Consider the following 15,338-nt stretch of genomic DNA (forward strand, 5'->3'; position numbering starts at 1 on the left):
GAAGCCAGGGCGAAGCAGGCAGGGAAGGGACGACCTCACACCACGATCCCAGCTGAGGAAGAAGACCTGAGGGACGACATGTTGTTTCCTTCTTGTCCCCTTCTCTCCTTCCCGTCTCACCTTCTGCCAGAGGGTAAGGTGCCTTTCCTTATTCGAATGAGGTACGTGTCGACTTGGTGACTTGGTAACTGGGGAGGCAGGAACTCAGGAAGTACCTCGAGGCAGAAGAAGGAACAAGGTGCGCCTGCCTCGTTTGCTACCTCCGGCCTGCCTTGCTGCCTGCCTGCCCGATTTGGAGATGTTTCTCTTCGTACCCGGTCACCAAAGAAAGCAAGGCCGAACGAAGGATGGCCGCACAGGCCCGGGCTGAAGCGGGAGTGTTTACTTCCCATTGTCACTCTTGTGCAAAATTACTGATAAGAACTCCAAAGCCTCCAATCCCCTTGCCCCATGCTCTCCCCTCCCTACTTGCCAGCGTCACCTTTCTTTCACCCGCATGTTTTGGGCTTAGAGTTTGGTGTGACATGAGATTTGGGGGTCCAAGACGGCCAAAGGGGAACACTCAACACGGGGAATGGAGACCACGGGGGTCACACTCTCTCAGTCTCTCCCGTTTCTGTGTCTCTCCGTCCCAGTCTCACTCAGATACTTGTATCCAAGTGTCACGCGCCTGACTGCAACCCCAGTCCATTTTCTCAATATCAAGTCACTCGCCGTCCACTTTGTCATCTTGGTGCAACACACCCCAGTTCCGGGACTCGTCTTAGTATTACTCATCCACTCCCATCTTTCAGTACCTGCCCTACGTAGTACTCACAAGTTGCAACTGTGCACTGCGGGCAATGCCCGAGGTCTATTCTGCTGTAACAAGTCGAGGACATAACCGACGGCCACTGACAAGCACGGAGCCCTCCCTCCATGCGCTAAATGACACGATCCACAGGCTTGGATAGACCCCTTTGCGCTCATCAGTGGCTCTGGAAGAGTGGCAGACGGGAGCGTGCCCGTCATAATAGTGGACTTTTGATGTCTAGCGGCATGGTCCAAGACAATCAAGACAATCAATCCCACAACTCTTCAGCAAGGTCTCACCGTGTGAGTGCCCCCGGCTGACCCGATCACGGGTGGCCCCCCGTCGACGGTTGTGGAAATGGCGGGCCGCCACTCGCTGTTTTGGTACCAGCCAATGACAGCGCCGAGATTACGTCAGGGATAAAACAGTAATCAACTGCCTTATGTAAGACGCATCACCACAGCCAAGCTCAAGACAGTGGGCGGTGACGCCGGAGCTTCGCGGACCCGTTTATTTCCCACTTCCTGGCTCGCTGTTCCTGCCCGCATTGCGGCACTGCAGTTGATGGTCTGCCTCCACACTGCCTGCCTGCAAAGCTGGCCACTGGTTGGAAGGCGGAGCTCAGCTGAGGTGGAAGGTCCAGCCTTGTTATGCAACGTGTACAAGCTGCCCCTGTCATTTTATGCGACCCGACTCTTTTATGCTAGTGCAATCAACCTAGTGGATATCTAAGCGGGTACGCAGGTATCTCGGTACCTTACTCCGTACACTTAACTTCCATACTGCTCGTCCTTCTTATCAGCGCCCACCCAACACCACAAGCCACCATCCCTCCCCATCGACACTTTCATCCCATCCCCATCTTCTCCAACAGTCTCAGGCCCAATTGCACATCTTTCCGAAGGCCCTCCATATCCCTCCATCCCGCCTTGGACACCACCGCAGGTCCCGGCCGACCATGCCAGTGTGAATACTGGTAACCTAGCTGCTAGCAACCATCTGGGCCGTGTCGCTGCCCTGAGCTGGCAAGAACCCTAGTTATCCGACGCTGCTATTATCTGTAGAGGTTGCTAATGCCTCTGACCATCTTAGATCTCGGCCCTTGGCTCCGAGCAATGATGGGGAAGCGAGACACACCGGAACTTCCATTCTGTCGTGTCCACTATCGCGCCTGGGACTTCGGACGGAGCCCAACCCGAGAGCCAATGCCCATATCATCGGCCCCGTTGTCGGAGATGCAGTCCCTTGCTCTTATCGGCCTTCTCCGACCCCAGGTTAATACTAGGCCGTGCGACGGTGTGTTGCTTTCTCGCTCCTCCACTAGCTCGCAGGCGTTCCATTGCCTTTCGTTCCTCTCCATTTCTCCAATCCCTGTCGACCTATACCATCAACTCTCCTCGACGAGACAGGCAGGCCAAGGGAGACCAACCTCGACCGTCTGCCACTGGGCTAGCCTTAGCGCCATTGCTATCTCGCTTTCCGTCCCATCCGCTCTGATGGGCGCCCAACTTTCCAGGCGCCATGCCCTCGTTCGTCTGCTTGTTCCAACAGCACTTGGCTAGAGTTTATCGATAGTCCTCGGGAAACCGATACGGGATCCTACCCGTGCCATGGTCTATGTCGATCCTCTGGGCGTCTCTACCGCTTTCAGCACCGTCGGACGTGGCATCACCACATTCTCCTAGACAACGAGAGCAAACTTGAGGCTCGTGCAAAGAGGTTACGGACGAGCTGCCCATGAGTCCGATTATGCTGAGCTCGCTCATTCAACCATCATGCCACAGTTCGGGCAATACACCTTAAACTCCTTGACTGTTGGCATGCATCAAAATTCGACTCAACCTGGCCTGTTGCTCACCTCGGCCACAAAGTCCAAAACTTAGGCAAGGCTCCAGAATCTGTGCATAATACGAATCACCAGTCCTGGATTGCGAGTAGGTTGTCACGTTGTGCGCTGAGGTGTGTCTCGCTAGCAAGGGCAATTTCCATAGAGCCCGGGAGCCACGCGGCTACGGTGGTAATCATCGAAGGGCTGCCTCCAAATGATATCGAGGGCTGTCTCAGTGCTCGTTGTCTCACACCTCTCTTGTCCGTCTTACCCCGCCATCTTGGCCGCCCATCACTTCCATCCCGATCAATGCCGCAAACATCCAGTAACCGATTCGGTCTTTTGCATCGACTATCGATGCCTGAATGCGACCTGTCGGTCCAGCAGCGAACGCCCAGTTCAAACTCACAAAGCAGACAACCGACCATCTTGCCCGTCATTCGTTGTGTACATGATGGACCAATCATTGAGACGGGCCAGGTATACTCCCCCCCAAATGGGATGGGTTTACAGAAGCACACAAGACAATATTCAAACACCAGGCCAGCCTGCCGCTTACACATATTGTGCGTGCTCAAAAACCGACCAGACTTAGCGCATGGCCAGGCGCGAGCAAGAGTCATCATCTGCACCACCCCGAATCTAGCGACGCCATCCCACACCCTCACGGGAGTCTCAGATGTTGCCTTATCGCTCTATTCTGATTCGCTTGTTTCTCCCCCAACCCTGCGTCATACAACACCGGCATTGTCGACTGGCGTTGGTGCTGGTGTGGGTGGGAACGGGGATGGTCGTTGTGGGTTCTTGGAGGTCAAGGAGGACTTGAGTCGGAGCCATCCTTAGACATGTAAACTTCTACGTGGTTTGCGGGGTAAAACCATCAAAGGACATGTGTGAACACCAGGCACGCAAGGGATATTGTACAGCCGCCGGTATTCGTCGCTTGTCCAAGATTCCCACGTATGCTCGCTCCCTTCTCACGGCTCATCATGCACTACTCGACAGCCTTGAGCCAAGAACACGCATAGCATTGCCGCCGCGCACGAAATGGGGGCACGAGCATTGGCGGCCCGCACAGGCTTCGATGCAGGTTCCGATGTGATCCGTTGGCCAAGTTACAGCAACTCTAGGTGACTGCGCGACTCCAACACCAACATCAGCGCCAAGATCCCAAAACACGGCTCCGGATCTCAACGGCGCTCTCTACTTCCGCACGGCCCTCGTCCTAAACTCAAACCCGTCAAATGGGCTTCCCCTTCTCCAAAATCCCTAGTAGCCTGATACCTCATTACCTGTAGTCTTGTGGACACTTATTCCGGTTTCCCTCAAGACTTGTCTTGTGCGGGGTTTCACACCTCACGTGCTTCCCATCTATTACTATTCATGCCCACACTCGACAGCCATGTGCTCCATCAGCAGAGGCATCAGTATGGGTGCTCCTAGTCGAGGACATCCAAACGGGCTGTCACGTTCTTGCCTCGACGACGCGGCCTGCCACCATCAGGCACACTCGTGGGGCATATAGAGGGAGCTGCAGTAGACACAAGAACTGGTTGTGACTAACGAGGTGTCCTCCAGTGAGCCTCTTCGCCAAGTCTAGACCTTTTCCTTCGCCAAAGTTCGCGGCGTTCTGAAGTTGTCATCAGTTGCTTCAAGAGGGGGGAAGGGACCTTTCACCAAGCGCTTCCCCGCGCCGCTACCATCTTCGCTGGTGGTTGGGCTACAGACAGCCTCGCGTGTGGAGAATGTAACAACATGCCAATCTTTGGCGGTCCTTCCCCCCTGGCGTTGAGAGCGTCCCGTTTGACGCACCATTTGTTGAAATTATTTGTTGAACAGCTGCAGAGTGTTGTTTCCCGCAGGGAATTTAAATGATTGTGGGATGAGGGAGATATCAAGTCTCTCATCACTTTCGAGTTTCCTATGAGTCTGCCGGTGTGTTGCCAACAGGTGTTACTGTGGTCTGATAACTCCTAGCTATGCCTTGCAGACCCGGCTGAACTCTCCTGCCGACTGTAATTTGCACGATTCGACATTCTGGTCCGACGTGATCATGCCAACCAGCAACTTCTCCCCCCTTTCATCCCGTTCAGTCCCGGACTTGGGTACACCTCCATGGGCTCGCATGTTCCGTTCCGCTGCAGGGGTCGTGGTCAACTATACAGACGCACCGGTAAAAAGATTCTCGTGTGTATATACATTAATACATTGTGCAAACCCATCATGATATTCTGAATACTCGGGTGTTGCTTTTGATGACGATAATGGCTGCGGAAGGCTTCTTACTCCAGCAAAGCCTTTCCAATCTTCTTCCATCTGGTTCGCATCTCGTCAAGAGTTTCCATTCCTGCGTGTCTCATAATCCATCCGGTAGCACATGAACCTTCCAGAGACAGAACTTGTTAGCGTGGGTATATATCCTATGTGGTAATACTACACGAGACTGACACATGATCATCATCAACACGGAAGTGGGAGGTTTGGAACAAAAATCATCACTGGAGAGATTTCAGTAAGAGCAGGCCTCAGATATCAAAACACCTATTCAATAAACAAGGCTTTACTTTGTAAAGAATTGATTTCCAGTAAATCCCCCTCCAAAGCCTAGATCAAAGCCTTGCCATCCCCTTTCTGTCTTCTCCTCTTCTCTAGAGGTCATTGGGCCCCCTCATGTACCCCGTCTTCATTCCCCATCTCGTCAATCCCAGATAAATCACAAGAGTAGTAAACGAGACCGACAAACGATACAATGCGGTTGTGATATCAACGTCGGAAATACGAATGATTGTTTCCACAGCCAACGCCGGGTATTTATTTCCCCCCTCCCTGTTTCTCTCTCTCTCGCGAAGAAAAAATACAAATCTAATATTGTGCCGCCCTTTCCCGCTCTTTCCCAGTCTATCCTCGGCAAGCATGCTTAAATCCCGCCTCCCATTTGCTGATACATGGTGTGTTTGCCTCCCTTTTTGCTCTGATGAACATCTTTCGATTATGATTCGCAACTTCAGTCAACTCACTATGACCCCGTCTTTACCCGGCTCAGGCCAGGAAACCGCTTCGTACCCTTGGGACTCTCCGGCACCACCGCCGCCGCCGCCGCTGCTGCCGCCGCCGCTATTGCCGCGGCAGCACTCGGATCCTCCTCTCGCTCCGGCGTCTCCTCCCGTGGACTCCCCTCCCTCTGCGACCCATCACGCTTCCGATGCGTCAGCGCATTCAGTTTATCCCTCAGGAACCCGCTCCCCGCCGACCTCCTCGGCTCCCCAGACTCCGCGCCCGTCCCAGACCGTGAAAGCGATCGAATCGTCCCGCCACCAGCCTGATCGAATGGTGCCAAGCTACTTCGACTGGAAGGTCGCAGCAGCTCAAAGCCCAGCCCCTGCGTCGGCGTCCGGCTGTCGAGTGGCGTTGGCGGCGTCATCATGAGGAAGCTGGGGACGACGGGCTGCTGTGGCTGGTAGCTCGACTCGCCCGTGCGACGGGAGAGGCCGCTCGCGACGCTGGAACTCCGACTGGTGGGACGCGGAATGGGAATGCTGCTGGCCGAGCTGCCGTGATGCGAGCGCGGTGGTGAGCGGGAGTAGTCTACCGGCGAGTTGCCGTACAAGCTCGACGAGTCGTCGCTGTTGTTAATGCTCTCGGCGTCATGCTGGGACGACGACGAAGGCGTGGGCGCGATGAGCGACGACCCGCTGGCTAGTTCGCGGAGCTTGCTGGCTTGTGGATTACTCGGGCGGTGCTTAAACTTGTTACCAATGATGGCGCCCGTGTGCGAGATGAGGGCCTTGATGACGGCCTTCTTCAGAGCAAGGGCCAGGTCTAGGTTGGACCATGTCTTGTTGCGCCATTCGACCGCCGGCATGCGGAATACAAAGTCGTGCACGTCCTCGACGTTGCGGTTGTCCTTGCCCTTGTAGCTGAGGCAGAGCACCACCGAGGGCATCTTGATGTGCGCAAAGGTCATGTAGTTGCTGGCGCGCGACATCATCTTGGTAAGGTCGTCAGACGCCTTCCCGTCTTCCGTCTTTGACTCCTTGCGCCGGCCAAAGCGCGACTTTTTATCGCCGGGAGCCGAGCTTTCCTTCGAGGAGAAGCCGGTTGACGAACGGCCGATTCCGGGACGAGGTTCCTTTGTTGACCTGAGTGACTCGTAAGAAGGCTTTTTGGTTGGAACCTTGCCAGTACCGACCGACCGGAAGAGACGGAACGTGTGGCCCTGACCCTCGCCCGTGTTGACCGTGAGAGACTTTTTGCTGCTTATTGACTTCGTCGGAGAGTCAGAGTTCAGGGTTGGGTGCAGGCGCAGTTCCAGCGAACCCGGCCGTGTGCTGAATCCATCCTTATCGCTAGCCGTCAGACGACCAGAGCCAGACATTGAGTCGTCGTCTTCCTCGTCGTCCTCGGCAGGCTGGTGTTTGAGCATAAAGGGAGAGTCGTTCTTGTTCTTGTTGTCACCGTCGATACCCGGGAAGATGTACTCAAAGACCCTCTTTCCAATCTCGCGCTCCAGTTGAATCTTCATGGGGAACAAGTTGACCTCGAAGTGATCCATGACAGGGATGCCGGCTATGGCTTCAAGCATGTGCCAATATACTCGAATCATCTCTTGATTGCCCAAGTCACCCTTGTCGCCTTCGGCATAGGGCGCAATGATCTCCGGGTACATGGCATCGGGGAGAAGGTTCAGTCCAAAGACCTTTCCGACCCTGATCAAGTTGATGTGCGACCCGTCCGCGTTGTCAGTGCGATCATACTCCACGTCCTTGAGCTGCAGCTCGACCAGTGGTTCCTTGTTGTCTCGAAGCATATGCCACACCGTGTCTCGTGCTGTGATGCTCCATCTCAGAAGAGCATTGCTTTCCGAGTTCGTTTCGTACCTCCGCTGTGAAGACGTTATGGCCTTCATCATGAAGAACAACTCGTCCTCGCATGCGACCAGGTCTCGTTCGAGAACGAGTCTGTCCTCCCAGCCACGCTGATCCATGTACTTGGAGTAGGTTTGGAAGTGGGACTTGATGTCCTGAAGCTGTCGAATGCGCTCTTGTAGCCTCTCGACCATCTCAGGCGTACCACTGAGGTCGCTAAAGTCCGAGGCCAGCATGATCTTCTCCAGGCGCTCTGTTCGTGTCTTCTCGAGAGGCTCATTGTACATAAGGAGGTCCAGTACAATGACGTACATCGCGTAGTAGTCGCCCGAGTTGCATAGTGCTCTGGCCTGCGGGAACTCCACCCAAAGATTGTCCATCTTCCTTTCATTGCTGGGTTGGGAAGAATCACCAGCGCCCTCGGTATTGACCTCGTCATTATACTTGAGACGTAAAGTATTGTACTTCTCGTAGCGGAGCATAGCGGACGTCTTTTGCACCACTCTGTTAAAGCCGAAAGGATCTGTCTCAAAGTCAAACATGACTTCCATGGGAACCCACGGAGGCCATGATGACGTTGCAGGGGTACCGTATCGACTGCCGGCGTATGTCGTGACAATTTCGGAGAAGTATGACTGGTGAGTGACGAAGAATTGGGTGCTGTCCATGTTCACGAGGAATCTTCTCTGTACGAGACCGCTGACGACGTCGGCAAGTCTCTTCTTGTCCATGACCTCGACAACCTTCAATTCCATGCCCTTCGATGTGAGAATGACAACATTCTTTTTATTCTTGTCGCTTTGCAATTGGATTTGTGGGGCAATGAGTCGAACATGATAGCTGTTCTGCGGCGTGAACTCGTCTGAGATACCGCTTGACAGGTCGTCGATGGGCACATTGGGCACTTCTTCGCCACCGTTTCCATCAGCGTTGACGTATTTCTTGCCGTCCTTTAGAATGTTCTTAATGCGATCTTCAATGTCCTGTTTGAACTCGCGCTCTGCAGCATCGAGGTCGGGAGAAGCACCGGCTGTAGCACCTCCAGTGGGTGTCCTATTCTTGCTCGCAGGCTTCGGGTTTTGCTTTGCTTTGTACTGCTCTTCCACAATGTCTAGGATGAACTTTACTGCAGGGCGAGACAAGTAGTAGACGAAACCTCTACGCTGGCTAACCTGGTGGATGTAACGAAGCACAACATTTCGGAGAGTGTTGTTCCATTTGAAGTGAAGGTTATGAATCACGAATCGGTTGTTGAAATCACTCTCAAATTCGGCGCCCGAGGGTATAGTGAGAGAGTCGTCCTTATCCAGCCCAACCGATTCTTCGGATATGCTGCTTTCGCTTTCTCTCCTGAAGGGATTGCTGCCGTTTATCGGCGATTTGCTGTTCATTTGACGAAGCATGTTCTGGAGGTAAGCTTTCTTCTTTTGCAAGATGCCGCCCTGCTGCTGGAGACTCTCAAACGCCGTAACCAGTTTCGGGTCCTTGCCGTCGTCGCGCACAACTTTGAGTTCGGCTTCCCCAAGGCTGCGGCCGTAGTTCTCGATTTGAGCATCCAATTGTACCAAACGCTCTTGAATAAGCTGTGCTTGTACTCTTTTGGGTTCGTCATCGTGGCTCATGATACAGAAATGAGTCGGCTCGTCGCCAAACGGACTTTTGCGGTCCGGATCACCTGCAATCACGCCGCCAATGTCAGTTTGTCGGAAGTATGTCAAACGCGGCGCGAAAGCGAGTGGAAGAATCTTGGTATCGGGGTTCGGCTCCGTGGGCAGAATCCAATCCAACTCTACGAAATCGTCCATGTCGATCCAACTCAAGTCGTTGTCGGGAATGGTGAAGCGTGACAGGTCTGCGCTGTCCTCGCGTTGATTTATAATTAAGTCAGCCATCGTTCCCTTCTTGATGGCTTCTGTTGTTGTTCCCCGTATGCTGGCCGAAACAGCACGAACATCGGCCGCCGCCAGGTCAAGCTGGGCTGCATGAAGCTTGATACCGCTCGTCTTTCCCTTGGTCTTGCGACCGCCGTCTCGGGTGTTGAACTCCTCCCGTCTCTGGTGTAGATCTAGCATGAAGCTGTCGAATCTAACCTTGAGACCCGTTGCTGAAACTCCACTGTCCGAAGCATCTTCAACATCCTTATGCTTGTAGATGTGACTGAGGAATAGCGGTGCCAGTAGGAGACTGTACTTGATCGTAGAGAGATGTTTGCCGAACTTTTTGCTATTCCTCTCCCTGCCCGGCCAGAGTGGACCTTGACGGACGGGCAAAGCCATAGCACCGCCGAAAAGGGACCACCAGGCGAAGAAGTGAGTGAAAAAGCGAGGCGTACAATGGACCGTGTTGTAGCTCCTAGATGGTTCGACGTTGTTCGCCATCCAGTCACGGTCGACTGGTGCTCGAACAGCAATCGACAAGTGGATATGTTGGCTTCGGAATCCGCGGAACGCATCGTATGGCTGGTCCTCTGGTTTAACATGATGAGGAGCCCGCAGCATGATATCGTAGTGTGGTCGGAATTCGAAGCTGCGTTTTCCGTCCTGAATTGCGCGTTCAAAGACGATGCCGGCCATCCACTGTACCTTGCCGGAGAGCTTCATCACCACCTTTTTGAAGGATGCCCCGGACTTGTAGCTGTCTTCGCTCATCAGACTGTCGTCTTCTCCGGTGCGTCTCGCAGCTTCTCGGACCTGATGGCTGTAGTCGGGTATCGCAAGAACGTACTCCCCAGAGTCAACGGTCATGAATCGCTTCGGATCGTCGTCGGCATTGATATTCCACTTCACTTCGTTGCGCCAGCACATCAAGAAACCAGCGCCGTCGCCTGTCACACAGTACGGGTCACGTGTACCCTTGAGCGCCAGGTGCATGTCGCCGTCGCCCCTCCACGCTATGTGTATTCTGGAGTGGAAGTTGAGACGAATCTTATCCCAAAAACCGACTCTCTCAGACAGGTCAATCTGGGGCTTGGTGAAGGATTCGATACCCATCATCATGTCTTGGATAGCTGGCTGGTAGGCTGGGCCCCAAGTGATTCTTGTCGGTAGAGCTGTGTTGATTTCGATTCGCATATCCGAGTATGACTTGACTGGTCCAATGGTCCGCCGGACGTCGATCGCGAAGCCACCCTCGTTGCTACCGCCGGGCTCGTGGGTTCGAGGAGGAACAATGTTGACTTTGATCCGCCTGGTGGACTCCATGCCTCGGAATTCTTCCGCGATGACAAAGTTGGTCTTGAGTGACATAGCTGGGAGCCTCGTTGACTGACCCGCCTTCAAGCTGGGGATATGAATCAAGGGGAGCGGATAGTCGCGCAGTGATATCCTCGCCTCACTAACATCGAGCGAGACATGCATCGGGACGAGCAATCCGTACTTCATATCCTTGGGCATCCCCTTTCCGACGGAGTTGATAAAGTCCGGCAGATCCTTCATTGCAAATGTAGGTTTGTCAATAACGAATTGGAGATCGGTGATGAGAGCAGATGCGAGTGCGGGCCGTTGTGGCACTTCGAGTATGTTCTCCGTATCCTCTAGATCGTCAGGAAGCTGATCAGGGCCCCAGAATAGACCTCGAATCTCCTTCATGCCGTTCTTGGCCATGACGTAGAACCTATCAATCCGTTTCTTCCAACTCTGTGCGTTGTAAGCATCCAATCTTGCCCGCGCTTCCTGTTCAGCGACCTTGGAGGATCCAGTAAGGCCGACGCCTCCGCCGTCGGGGTCGTATCGTGGTGCTCTGCCCCGTGAGCGTTCGTCCCTGCTACTGGGTCGTCGGCCATCTGCGCTTTGGCTCCTGGCCCATGAAGCACCGTTTTGCTGTCGTCCCCTGTTGAAAAGCGAGCGAGCACGCAGCTTGCCCGATTCCTTCCTCGATTCTTCCTCGCGGACCTTTTTACTCTTGACTTCGAAAGCATCTTCACGAGCAAGTCTCTGCATCTGCTCAACTCTACCTGCGCGGTATATCATTCCCAGCTTCCACTCAAAAGCGCCATCTTCCATCTCAAAGAGCAGTGAGCGTGTCCGCACAGAGACCTTTGGGACGTTCTTTGGCCCGTCAGGAACCTTGTCGAGAATGTATTCGTTCGTCTCCGTCTTGAAACGGTGATGAAGCTGCTTGATCGATTTAAGTGTATTGATGATATTGTCGGAAATCTTATTGACCTGGACCTCATGGGGTACAGCGAATCGGATAGCGTCGGAGTTGACGTCAATCATTTTGTCTTCTTGGAATTCACCGTTGGTCAGCTTGCGCCGGGATTTGCGATAGTCGACGCGGCCTCCCTTGATGCTGATCATTCTGGCCCAAGTGCCTCGCATTCTAGGCGGTTGGACGTAGACTCGAACGAGCTTGGACGCAAGATACGGCGAAGACCACCTATGCCGGCCAGCCTCGACACCATAGACCTGTACCATCAACTGCGGATCATTGGGCAGTTCGGCCTTGATTTGCACGAGGGCCGCTTTGAGGTCGACGGCCACAAGCTCAGGCGTCAAGGTGGAGTAGTCGCTCATGTCGATAAAGGGAGACCCTGGCGACATTGGAGGGGCCAGGAAATCGGTGTTGCCGTCTCTCCGCGGCGTTGTCGGTGACATTGGCGGTGAACCAACATCTTGACCTGACCTCATGAAGGCTTTCCGTAGAATCATGATGGCAACGCCAACGGAGTAGTGACGGAAGAGGGAGTACTGCAGGAGCACAGTCCGTATACCGGCATGAATGTGGAAAATTGGACCTTGCTGGTCACTCATAGCTTGGAAGGCAACCTCGAACCGCGGCATATTGACAAACGGCTCCAGCTCGACCCTGTCCTCGGATTCAACAATGTAAGCCTCGAGGCCGCGGACGTGAAACGTGACCCTCCGTCCGTCACCATGATTCTGCTGCTGCTTCTTCCTTGGAGGAGGTGAGATTGGGCTTTTGAGTAGGTCTGAGTCTGGGGCAACTGTACGGCTATTAGCCCTGCGCCTCGATGGCCTTCGTTGAAGCCCCTCGAGTCTTTGCGCGCGATACTCGGCGGAGAATTCGTCGAGTTGCAGTGACACGCCGCGAGTATCGTCCGAGATGTCTTCATCGATGCCCGCGATCTCGATGCTGAAATCCGATGCTTGGAGCTGAAACTGTAATAACCAAGATGGCATTGCGCGAAGGAAGTTCTGCCGCTTGGTGGATGTGTGTGAGTTTGAACGCTTTTCTGGCTCAACGTTCAACCTCAGCTGTCGCACGATCTGTCTGAGACCGTCGGTAATCTCGGGGCGCACCATCTTGATCGAGAAGGTCTGCAGATTGCCCGAGGCAACGACATGAACGTCTGGAGTAGCACTGAGTTGCACCTTGAGCTCAAAAGACTCGGTCTGTATCAAGTCGAATCGGTTACTCGATGACGTCTGATAGTAAAGTTCGTGTGACTGGATTCTCATGGTTGAAGCGAGCGAATAATGCAGGTCCTCCACCGTGGAATGGAACGATTCCATGTCGAGTGAAATTGATGAAATCGAGGATATGATGAGGTCAAAGTCGTCAGGAGCCGCGTGCTGGTCGACTGCGGGTAAGGCGACTCGAAGGACGGGCTCGTGCATAGTAAACTTGATATTAGCCTTGGGCAGTAGTCGTGATATGAGCACATGCCGCGGTTGACGGCTAGATCGTGACCTCTTGGAGGACCTCGGCTTCAGCATGGCGACGAGGAGCGGCAAATGGCGAGGGTCGAGGTCCACCGAGGGGGACGTAACTACGGAATTAGCGAACAGTATGTTTGCATTTCTCTCCTCGGCTCCAACATCCTGCGCCATCTCGACAGTCTTGGACGGCAGCGTCGTCTTGACAGTCGTTGTCGCCATGGGGATGTAAATCAACCGCTCAGGTTTTCCGTCGCCATCGTCGACACCGACAGAGATGGACAGCGCCGCAGCGAGAGCTTCGTGGGCGATATCTTTGGACGGAAAATACATCCTGTGTGACGGAGACTTGGGATCCAAACGGTGCAAGTCTATACCAACTTCCTTCATCGACGCATTCAACATGACAGGCTTGGCACTAGGCTTGACGGACTCCACCCTTTTGGTCATGCCAATAAAGCTGACAGCAAACTGGACCTCCTTCACGCCCCTCAAGATTGAGCTGACGAACTCCTTTGAATCAGAAACGGTCTGGATCAGGTCCTGGTTGGTACTGCCAGGCTGCGCGACCTCGTGTATGACCTTGTCCATGAAGACGTCGGCTGGCTCGTCCGACAATGTGGACGAGCGCGCAGCCAACTTGCACTGCTTTAAGCGGTCGGCGCACACGCGAACATCATCGTACGGTATATGAACACGGCCCAGCTTGAGGGCAATCGCAGCATCCCGCAGCCCGTCCAGCGCTTCGTACAAAAATCCATGTATGTTCAACGTCGCATTGTCGAGAATTTCGAGAGACTCCTTGCCTTCTGGTGTAAACAGAACGCTGCGCAGCGTCATGATCCACTCCGCCTGCCGCTGTTTCTGCTTGTTCTTGTCGTTGCGAGCCTGGAAGAAGAAGCGGGCGCGGTCCACCATCTTGCGCCGCGTGTCGACGGCGACTGTCAAGCTCCCGAACTGGACGTCACCTACGTCGACGACCTTGATCGTGGAGTTTGTGGCGACGACGTCCACCATCCGCAGCCAGTTGAGCTTGCGGTGCGCCCTCTTCATCCGCTCCTTGACCTTCATCAAGTGCTTCCAGGTCTCGCTCCGGGGCGGGGGTCCGCCATTTCGACGTATCAGCGGCACCTTTGGCTGCTGTTCGGCCGGCGCCTCTGGCTCCTCCTCCGCATCGGAGCTGCTGTCGGAATCGGTCGAGCTGTCCTCGCCCTTCTTCCCCTCGAGTTCGCGAATGTCGATCGTAACGGTGAGCTCGCTGATGACGACGCTCAGCCACGTGGGCTGGGCAAAGGTTGGGCGGTGGACGTTGAGCCCCAAGCCCCGAACCTCAATCTTGAATCCATCTCGTGGGGTATACGCGAGTCTCCGCAGGGAAAAGTAGCCGATTCTCTGTATCGATACGCCGGTGAGGATTCGAACGACGGCGAAGAGGATGAAGGTGGACAGGTAGAGGAGGACGATGACGCCGAAGAGGAAGGTCGGATTGAGCAGAGCCATAGTGAGCCGCCTGGACGACTTCGCGAGATCTATGGCTCGCTTCGGTATCTGTATCACCACCACCACCAAGACGACGTCAGTCCCAACAGCTCCCGCAACAGAGTGAATGCGAAGAGACAAAAAAGTGGCTATGTAGCGTAACGGAGATGCAAGGGCCGGGTGGCATACCTGGAAAAGACCCAGATCTCTATGGTATCCCGCACGTTTATCTCCGCTTCCTACAATCCGAGCGCGCCATGTCGTTGTTCAACGATCCTTGAGGTGTAGGTTTGTGTGTGCATAGGTACACTCGGCTTTGTTGCAGCAGAGTTCGGCGCCTACGCGGTTACAGTTGTCGACGGGGTGTACAGTGCTATCTAGTGCGGATGGCCAGTCGCGAGGGTGAGGAGAGAGAACGCGCAGGCGGTCGCAGTGGCGGATGGCGGCGGGTGAGACTGATGATCGGATCCCTTGGGTTGGCCGGGGAAGGAGGGAAATGTGGTGGGATCGGGGTTGTTGGTGGGTGGTTTGGGGTAAGCTGGCGGCAACGCGGTGCAGAGCGGAGAGAGACAGAGAGAAAGAGAGAGCACGTTCCGTTGGGGGCGGGCAGAAGCAGACGTGCAGACCAGAATAAATCAAAGGCTTGGATTGGACGCGTAGGATTTTGGCTATAGTTTTAAAATGAAAAAAAAAAGTATAAAGAAAAGGAGGGAAGATGTGCAGACAGAAGGATGCAGGTCTTGCAGAAGAGTGAC

General features: G+C 54.3%; 2 protein-coding genes across 2 annotated transcripts; one reads left to right on the top strand and one right to left on the bottom strand.

Moving 5' to 3' along the window:
• Window positions 1-3,510: 3,510 nt before the first annotated feature.
• CORC01_01017 (uncharacterized protein) lies at window positions 3,511-3,723 on the top strand (the record flags this gene model as incomplete). The annotated part of the gene is made up of 1 exon (XM_022612673.1): window positions 3,511-3,723. The coding sequence occupies one exon, from the start codon at window positions 3,511-3,513 to the stop codon at window positions 3,721-3,723; it is 213 nt and encodes a 70-aa protein (XP_022480834.1).
• A 1,914-nt stretch (window positions 3,724-5,637) lies between these two features.
• On the bottom strand, window positions 5,638-14,604 carry CORC01_01018 (uncharacterized protein; the record flags this gene model as incomplete). Its single annotated transcript, XM_022612674.1, has 1 exon — window positions 5,638-14,604. One exon carries the CDS (start codon window positions 14,602-14,604, stop codon window positions 5,638-5,640), a length of 8,967 nt encoding a protein of 2,988 aa, XP_022480835.1.
• Window positions 14,605-15,338: the final 734 nt, after the last annotated feature.

Source organism: Colletotrichum orchidophilum, assembly GCF_001831195.1.
Source record: "Colletotrichum orchidophilum strain IMI 309357 chromosome Unknown Scaffold_5.1, whole genome shotgun sequence".
NCBI classification, from domain to species: Eukaryota; Fungi; Ascomycota; class Sordariomycetes; order Glomerellales; family Glomerellaceae; genus Colletotrichum; species Colletotrichum orchidophilum.